Here is a 10,163-nt window from a genome sequence, read left to right as displayed (position 1 = left end):
TATTTACGGTAGGAAATTTACAAAATATCTTAAGTAAAGATCATGTTCCTTTAATATCCTAATGATTTTTGGCATAAAAGAAAAATCAATTATTTTGACCCATACAATAGCCTGGCTATTGCTACGAATACACCCTGGTTTTGTGATCCAGGGTCACATATTGTATTACAATAAATCATAGGCATTATTTACTATTACTTAAATTCTATAATATTTCAACCAAAATTGCTTTTGGTAAAAAAAAAATGAGCTGGTACTTACAGAAATCTGAACCAAGATGAGGTACTGCACTTTTGTCATGTTCAATTTACTGATGCAACACAGATGTTCTGTGGACACCAAAAACAGCACATAAAAATGTGTAGAAAATCTCAATCACATTTGTGACTGGTGAATAATTAAATACACAGAAAATAGACCTCAAAATTGTGCCTTTTGATATACTACAGCTTGTCACTGGAGTAGAACCTCTAAAATGACGTCTTTGTACTTTTTTTTTTTTTACCCCTAATAGGTACATATTATTACCTTAGAGTAGTAATACGTACCCTTAAGGTACTGCTCCAGTGACAAGCTGTTGTACCCCAAAAGGTACAATTCTCACCCTTTTTTCTGCGTATGCTTGTTTAGCTTGTAATCAATAACAAACCGTCTTAGTTTTATCTGAAGACTGTGTTCATCACTCAGCAGATATTCAGATCTATCCACCTGAAACAGATTCAAAACAGGACACTGGTTAAAAAAATGTCAGCATATATTATATATTATGAAATAAGGTGATAACAGGTCACCTGTAACATCAATAGCCTATGGTTGTAAACAGTTATCAGTTTCCTCTATAATGACTGTCAAACATAACAGTACTGGTAAAAGAGCTCCAAATTAACTCTTTACAGAGCAAAGTCTGACTGCGTTTGGTTTGTGCATTTACTTTGAGTTTCCAATAAACATTTAGACTAGTAATTCTTATAAGATCAGAGGACTGAAAGCCTCTTGTGAGGCCTGAAATAGCTTATAGTCATCATGTGGTAGCTTATGCAGAAAACTAAGCTACAACCAGGAACAATGAGCTAATGTTTTGGACCTTCAGACTTTAATATGCTCTTTTCATTACTTGGAAAAGTGGGAAGAGAACAGTGGCTGAACTACACAAAGAGATTATGTAAATGAGGCCAGAGGAGGGACTTGAGTGTTACCGTGGAGACCTACGGTTACCAAGTTACCAGGCCCATTCCATAGCATCTGAAGAGACAAGCCAGTCAGTCAGAACTGTGGTGGAAGATACAGGAGAAAACATTAGAGACTGCAGCAGAGGGCCATGAATTGAGACAGTGTGAAACTAAAAAAGAATTATCACAATTGCTTCAGTTATATGTGTTAATGCAAATTGATTTTAATGTTAGCCAGTGCTCAACCCCTTTTGGCAGATAGCAAACTTTGCTCAAACTATGTGCCACATCTGTACTCATAATGAATGCTGTCTTGTTTCAAAGGCTGCGCCCTCATGAGGTTGAATTTGTCAGCCATCTATGTCATCAAGGATGTCTCATTTCAGAAAAGTAATTAACTGCTATTTCTCATGAGGCATAAATTATTATAATTTCTCTCTTAATTTGGAGTGTAACCGTTACTTTTCTGAAACGTTGCAGACTCAATGACATTATGTGGCCGATAAATCAACACAGTCTTTAAATCGAGATGTGCTAAGAGTAATACATTTAAAATAAGACATAAAAATATTTCTTGAACAGTATAGCGAATTTTGAATAGGCCAATTTTATAACTGAGGATAAATGTTTATAAATGTAAATTCTATTCAGAATTCATAAGCAAAAATCTGTTTGTATAGAAAATTCTTGTTTGTCTAAATCTTTATAAAGTGACCTCACAATATACCAGTATTAACAATATTAATGTAAAGGAGGAAATAATAACACTCCTATATACAAAGTGAAACAATTTTATGTAATCAAATTTGGAGACAACCTTCCACAGTAAGCCCCTGCTTGAGCCTGTTTATAATCAATGAGGTTTACCCAGATGAAAAAAAGAGCACTCCCATAATGTACATTTTCACACACTCATTTTGTATGTAATTATACTTTAGTACTTCTTAAGCTAAACTTAACATCATTTGAGTGTACTCAAACGTGCTATTTAAAAAATGTTTTAGTTACCACTTCTAATACACTTGAACCCATCTTTCATACACTAGTACACTCGTGTACTACAAGTGGTAACTGTAATTTATAAATACAGAGATAAACTTTCTTCAGTCATCCAATCATTTTGTTGTGTTTCTTTCTATCCTTAGGACAAAACAGTGCTAAGATAATTCAGTAGAAACCTATGAGGCCCTAACATTGACATCAGTCAATTTTATTGCTAATATGTGACCCTGGATCACAAAACCAGTCTTAAGTAGCACGGCTATATTTGTAGAAATAGCCAAAAATACAGAATATGGGTCAAAATTATAGATTTTTCTATTACGCCAAAAATCATTAGGATATTAATTAAAGAACATGTTCCATGAAGATATTTTGTAATTTTAGTAACATGCATTGCTAAGAACTTCATTTGGACAACTTTAAAGGCGATTTTATGAATATTCAGATTTTTTCGCACCCTCAGATGGCAGATTTTCACATTGTTGTATCTTGGCCAAATATTGTCCTATGACAACAAACCATACATTAATGGAAAGCTGTATAAATCCCAATTTAAAAAATACCATTATGACTTGTTTTGTGGTCCAGGGTCACACACTAATTAACTGTTAGGATTATAAGGCTGACTAAAAGGCTAAATGAATGAAGAGCTCTATGACAATACAGGCTAAAAGTAAGTGTGGGGTTGTGTTAAATTGTGCATGTAAACAGTAAATGTAGTTGTTTTAGATCTAGTAAAATTTATTATATTTTAAACAAAACTTTAAAAAAACAAAATGGCCTTATTTTAAGGACGTTTTAAATTATTTCTAACATTTTTTTAAATTTTAATTATTAGAGTAGTCTTTTATTACAAGTGATGAACCTGTTTGATGATTTAAGGAATGCTATCAACAATTCATTTTGCATGTGTTAATAAGGTAAGTTATTAGGTTACCTACATTTGAAAATACCACAAATGTAATATTCTCTTACTTAAAGAGATTGTTCACATTGAAATTAAAATTGTGTCATCATTTACTAACCCTCATGTCACTCCACACATATATGTGGACCATAGACCACAACACCAGTCATAAGGGTATGGTTTGTTAGAATAAAACAATATGACAAAAAATGGAATTTGAGAGTGCAAAAAAATCTAGATATTTAGAAAATCACCTTTAAAGTTGTCGAAATGAAGTACTTAGCAATGCATATTACTAATCAAAAATTAAGTTTATATGTATATATCTCCTAATGATTTTGGCATAAAAGAACAATCGATAATTTTGACCAATACAACATATTTTTGACTACCGCTGGATTTGTGGTCTGAGGTCACATATGGCATATGACTTTCCTCTGTGGAACACAAAAAGATATGTTGAAGAAAGTTTCAACTGTTTTTGACCATTCAGTTAAAAAGCTATATGGAGAAGAAAAAATACATAGAAAAGAAAAACATTTTTGTTTGTTCTATAGAAGTCATACAGGTTTAGAACAGCATAAATGATGACATAACTTGGATTTTTGGGTGAACTTGTTAACAATTGATCATTATTGCCAATTTGTGTAAAATCACAAGTACCTCCTATTTAAAATATTCCATATATTTCTACATTTTTCTCCATTAGAAACTAACAGGATTTTGGAAACTACAGCCCAAGATGTCACAACCAATGGCAATGTTCTAATGTATTTGCTTAACTGACACTTACCTGCACCAGGTAGACTTCTAAAGTCTAAAGACCTGGTATGAAGCAAATACACCCTACTCACCACCCACACCAGAGGACTGGTCTGGATCCTCACGTCACAGGCCTGAGCGAGCTGCCGGTGAAGTGATGCAGCTGACCGGACATCTTACTAAGGGAGGGGAAGGAAGTGGAGTTCATTTTCTTCCTCCTGATGAGGCTCCTCGCAAGCAAACTCCATGTTAACTTTGGGTGGAGTTCACACATGGCAGCATGTTTTCTTTCAAGGGTTCGTCACAATTTACCACGTACCGATCAGCATTTTCTCTTTCGGGAAACAAACGTTTTAGAAAACAAAACTATCAAAACTCGACTCGAGTCGGACACAAGGCTAAAAACGCTTTTCTAAATCCTCTTCCTTCACTGATTTTCAATGGAGCAAAACGAAATCATATCAGACGAAATCAAAGGATGGGATAAACAAACGCCTGCTCCTCTGAATTGGAAATCACCGCTTTGAGGTTCATTCAGGGCCTCTATCGCGCTGGCAGTCGTGCTGGCAATGCATAGTACGGCCGGACGGGTTACAGCAAGCCTGGATACTTCCAGATGAAGGACACATACAGGAAGCAGCCGCCAAGCCTGTGAGACTCGAAAGACGCCAGCGAAGGTGCTGAAACAGAGATTTCAGTTTAGGTGAAGGTCTGCGCAAACATCATCTCTCCACTCATTCTCAAAGCTCAGCAGAACGGCCCCCTTCTCCCTGATCTGTTTGAGGGTTGGGGCGGCAGCGCCCTCAGGTTTACTTAGCATGTGGGGCAACTCCAGGACACAACAAACAACATCGAGCCTCAAAAGAGGGCTCTCTCGCCCTTCGCTCTCACTGCCATGACTGATCCCGGGCCGAACACAAAGGAGGAGAATTTCTCTTTCCTGAGCAGAAACAAGCAATCGAGCAACAATTCCTCCCGAAACACAACCGAAAAAAGCAGCGGCAGGCGTTCTTCAATTGATTTCCAACGAATAAACATTTTCTCCCTCAAATGAAACAATTTATTGATAGCGTGATATAATCAAATGAGGGGCCAGTGCACTTTTTGTGTGTACAAACAGCCACGTCAAGAGCTGTGCAAGGAGTGAGTGACCGCTTCCTCTTTCTCCCCCAATCAAGAAATTAGGTAAACACAGCACAAATCAAGAGTGTCATTATTTCCGTTTAAATATGGGAACTGGTAAGCACAAAAAAAAAAAAAAACAATTACACAAGCAGGAAGATGCTCTCAGTGAGAGAGTACACTAACACTAAATGGAAAGCTCTTGCCCCTGTGCATCCAAAGGGCTCCTGAATCATTTCAAACAATCAATTCTGCTTCCAGCCATGTGAAGTCCACTCGTGGAACGGTCCATTTCCTTTCCTTTCCTGTCCTGTCCTGTCGTGTGTGGCCGGAACAGAACGTACAGTATGTCCATGTATTCATGTACACAAACAGCTGTTATATTGTGAAATAACCAACCGATCAACTTTTAAAACACAATTTAGTGTGAAAAGTCATACATGAACAGATGTTAGTTATGCTTCAGATCAGTACACTGCAATTAGCTAAACAGACTAAGAACACAAATTTCTACGTCTTCAGAATTTGAGAGAAAAGTGTAGACTGTCATTTTAAAACCATTCAAACAATGACACCTAAGAACCACAACATTGTGTAATATCTCAAAGAAAAATGGCTGTTTAACTAAAAACATACTTAAATGTATGTCTATATTATCAACTAAAAGTATGTCCATGAAATAAAACGTAGGACTGTCTTACAGCTGCACAAGAAGCAAATTAGGGCATCAAGTCTCTGTTTTTTTTTTTTTTTGTTCAAACGTGGACTTGATTATTTTAAATTAGTTATACACCTTAATTTCTTAGTGCTATTCACATGACAAAATAACACATTATAGGCCGCATGCACTTTACAGTGATGATTTGAAAAGTCTGGTTTGCACCTTTTTGTCTTTATCTTTATAAAGAGACTCTTATAAGAATACCATTATTAACAATATCACTCTAAATAGGCTTTACCTGGGAAATTATGACAGTCCTATAAAGGGAAAAATGAATTAAAACCACTGTTAATTAAATCAAATGAATTATCTGAGACCCATCATATTTTAAACACACAATCCCATTTTGAAACCAGAATTATGCTTCATTCAAAACCTTTCAAATGTAACCCAAAAACATGAAAACAGTATGTCATGTCAGAACACTTTTTTTCTTCCTTAAACATGAACTGAATGCGTAACGTTATACTTTGGTCTAAGGAGGGCTTAGAAATATCTCTGTTTATAATCAAAATATGTTCAAATTATTTTTAATGTCATAAAGGGGTGTTAAAATGCAGCCTGTATCAATTGATATAACACTGATGACATTTTTTTTGGCTACATATATTAACCTCTGTAACGGCTTACTGTACAACACTAGCATCAACATGCAGTTCACGGAGCAAAATATTCTGCCTGTTTTAGTGGCCTACAGGACTATATATCTATATTACACTCCCCATTACTGAATGATTGTTCAAAGCATCAAGACACATAAACCAGGTTCCCGTTAAATCAGATTAATTGTTAATCATGAACATGAGTGAAATGAACATTCACAAAAATGATTTTGTACAGGGATGACTGTCTGGAATCTGACTGAAATACATGTTGATAGGAAGTGTTGGAACTAGACAGCGTTTAATGACCATTAGCAAATTAAATTCCTATTCTAATATTCCCATTGTCATTCATTCTTTTATGCAGGGTACAACTTATCACAAACTAGACATCTGAATAAATTGCAAATGAAAACAAATATATTGCTATAGAGCTAAACTTTGCTATACGAATGGGCCTTTTTCTCTCTCTTTTTTTTTGTACATGTTTGGCAGAGCAGGTAATAACATTTGCCCTTTACTCTAGTACCACTTCTGCTTTAGAGAGCATGCAATTAAGAGACATTAAGAGAAGCTTGCATTTAACAACACTTTTGTGTGTATTATGATTGTTAAGATGCTCCTCGCACAATGATCATGACCAGGAAGTCCTCTTCCGTTTTGGCAAGAGCTTTCGCAGAAGAATCTAAGAACTGCTGAGAGAAATCACATGGTGGAAATGCGTGCAGGACCCCAGTGTTGTCCTTATCTCTACTGCCCCCGACGGGCAAACTGATGACCCCGGCGGCCTGCTTTTGCTTCAGGTACGAAACCAAGTTGCGCAGGGGCCTCTGCGTCGATGCTGCTGGGTCCGAAGACGAAGCCTCCTCTGAGCTGCCCGGAACCGCCAGTAGAACCGCATACCCGCCTGGGCCTGCGACTTTGATGCGTCGAGACACTTCGTCGATCTTGGGCTGGTCGAGGCGAAGGCGTTGTGTGATGCGTAGTTGTGTGACTTTACCGCCCGTGCCGCCGTCGATGAGGAGACTGCTGGCGACACTCAGGTCCCCCTCCAGGAGGTGCATGCTGGCTGGGAAGTTACTGTTTTTGAGAAGCAGCATGCCATTCCAGGCCATGCTCAGCTTGCCCCCTGCATCCTGCTTTGAAGCCTGACTGTTTTTGGAGCTGCTCTCAGATCGGTCCCTCTTTGAGGCACCTTTAGCTGAATCACCCGCTTTGCGCTTTCTCTCCGCAGGGCTCGCGCTGATGCTGGTCTCTGAGAGGCTGCTGTTGCTTTTGATGCGTTTTTCAGCAGGGCCTCGGTCCAGGCTGCTGCGGCTCTCTCGTGCCGGGGACACCCGGTCGGCTCTCGCCGGCCGCTCAGAGTCGCTGAAGCGTCCATCTCGACTGCTCCCTCCTGGGCTGCCTTCAAGGGAGGGCGGTCTGCGACGGCGGGCCGCCCACTCACTGCTGCTGTCAGGCGAACACTCAAGATGTCTCCCATCCTCCATGAGCCGTCGTTTGCGTGCAGCATCCCTGCCCGGGAGCTCCCTCTCCAGCGACCACGCCTCTCGCCGTCGCTCACGCTCTAAGTGTTCGAGGGGCTCAAATGCAGGAGTTCGTACACGTTCACGAATGGCAGGCGCGGGCCATTCGGCCCCAGCGTACAGTTCTCTTTCTCTGAAGTGCAGTGGTGGGGGAGTCCGTTCTCGGACCCTGATGGCCTCGGGTGTGGCGCGATGGACGAAAGACTCAGCCACGATTTCATAGTGTTGCAAAGGGAGGGGCTGCAAGAACTGCTGCTGGTAGCGGTGCTCCGTGTCAGCAAAGTCCACCCTCAGCCTCCTGTCGGGACCGCCGAGAGGAAATCCACGCATGTGTGTGCAGGCTGCTTGAGCGGCATCCAGGCTTTCATACTGAATATAAGCCCAGGTGTCCCCTTTTCTGTAGTCTATAGTCCTGATGGTGCCGAAGCGGTCAAATTCCCTTGCTAAAGCAGTCAGAGGCACCCAAGGTCCAAGACCGCCCACCCAGAGGCGTGTGGTGGGGGTGGCTTTGCCATAGCCAATTTTTATGGGGTTTCGGCCCACAACTTTCCCAGACATGCTAATTTTAGCTCTATGGGCCATGTCCAAGTTTTCAAATTTAAGAAAGCCATAGGTGCTGCTCTGTCCCCGGGTGGGTCTTTTAATGTCCACCTCTGTGATGGTCCCAAAACGTTCAAACGCTCTCCTCAAGTCATTCTCAGTCACAGTAATATCCAAATTACCCAGAAATAGTGTGCGGTTGGCTCTCTGGTCGTCCTCTGGAGAGATAAAGTCCTCCTCGCGGAAAGGGGCCGCCCGCTCCGCGATGTATGCGGGCCGCGCCCTGGCTTCATAAAAGGCGAATTCTCTTTCTCTTTCAAGCTCTCTCGGTAAAGGCGGGGGTGGGGGAGGAGGAAGCCGACCCAGCGCTAGCTGCTGTAACCGGTAGTCTCTGTAACCCAGACCGGTTGGCGAAAGCGGCCTCTGGGTATGCAAATGTCTATGGCCTGCAACGACAGAGAAATGGTCCTTGTCTACAGGAGATCGACTTCTCCTCCTATTCAAGTAGACCGCCTCAATTTTCAAAGGACGGTCGTAGAGCACCAGCCGGCCTCGGGCGTGCTTTGCCGCTCGGGCATCATCCGGTCTCCGAAAGTTGACGAATGCGATTCTCTCGTCGTTGACTCGGCTGATTTTAACACTCACGTCACCAAATTTTTTGAATTCGTGAAAGAGGCCGTCCTCGATTTCCTCGTCGCTCAGCTGCGAGCCGAGCTCGCTGATTTTTAAAGTTTTGTACTCACTTTCGTTCGTGGGAAGTGGGGCGCGCGACTCTCCTCGGGAGTTGGTGCGCGCGGCCGCCTCTAAGGACAGGCTCGAGGCGTGATTCTTGCCGCTGGAGCTCGCAACAGGGCTAGTGTAACCGTGGTTATTTCCAGTCCGACTGGAGACATGTCCGTCAAAATCCCGTCCGTCTCTTTTATCTCCGATCAGTCCCCGTCGTGCAGAACTGCCTTCGCTTTTAGACGAACTATTGCCGTTGTTGCTTCCACCGCCAGAAATCGAGATAACCCCCATTTTCTTACTGGTCGGGTGGCTTCCTCCCCTGTCTCGTATATCATCCAAGGCCCTTGAACGCTTTTTCACCGGCGACCGCTCTTTCCCTTTCATGATAGATATCCTCTGGCTTCGCGCCTAACAAAACACTTTTTTAACAGTTACGCTACCGCAACGTCAACGAATTTACACGAGAAATTGTTGATTTGTTCAGTGTCCCTGCGGCAAAACAACCGCATACGCCATCTTGTCAAGACTAAAGAACGACCCGCCCGTCGACTTTGATTGGTTTGAATCTCTGAGGAACGCCAACGCCATTGGTTGTTCTGCCTGTCAATCAAGACTTCCCGTACAGCGCCCAGTCTCGATGTACACCATTTTAGCTTCAAACGCCAAATATTTACCATAGACACAAGAGAGGTGACATTTACCTAATCTTCTCTTAGGTTGTGAGGACATGCACTGAAAATTTTATATCTGCTTCTGCACTCTATTTTATGCTTGTTTGTTTTTAAATCAACATAACATAAATGCACAAATCATGCAGGAAAAAATGTAATTAAAAGTGTTGATGTTTTTAGTTGATGCTAAAGATTTGGAATTTCGCTTTACATTTCATTTAAATTACTAATATAGGTCTATAATCTTTATAAATTATTAGTGGTCAAATTAAAACGAAAAACAAATCTCGTAGTTCACTCGTATGTCCAACAGATGGTGATGTTTGCCTGTTCCACTGAGGTGAAGGAAAGGGTCACGTTAATGTAAACGTGAAGAACAGCTTTTTGACCATGTCGGTTCAGTGTTGATTTAGCA

The 10,163-nt window shown here is 41.0% G+C and overlaps 1 protein-coding gene across 1 annotated transcript; it reads right to left on the bottom strand.

Annotated features, from left to right (window-relative positions):
- Nucleotides 1–2,295: 2,295 nt before the first annotated feature.
- Nucleotides 2,296–9,585, bottom strand: rbm15 (RNA binding motif protein 15). The gene has a single exon (XM_073819558.1). It carries the CDS (start codon nucleotides 9,459–9,461, stop codon nucleotides 6,897–6,899), a length of 2,565 nt encoding a protein of 854 aa, XP_073675659.1. The 5' UTR covers nucleotides 9,462–9,585; the 3' UTR covers nucleotides 2,296–6,896.
- Nucleotides 9,586–10,163: the final 578 nt, after the last annotated feature.

Source organism: Garra rufa, chromosome 15, assembly GCF_049309525.1.
Source record: "Garra rufa chromosome 15, GarRuf1.0, whole genome shotgun sequence".
NCBI classification, from domain to species: Eukaryota; Metazoa; Chordata; class Actinopteri; order Cypriniformes; family Cyprinidae; genus Garra; species Garra rufa.
The sequence above is the reverse complement of the archived record's forward strand: the minus strand, read 5'-3'. Positions and strand labels throughout refer to the sequence as shown.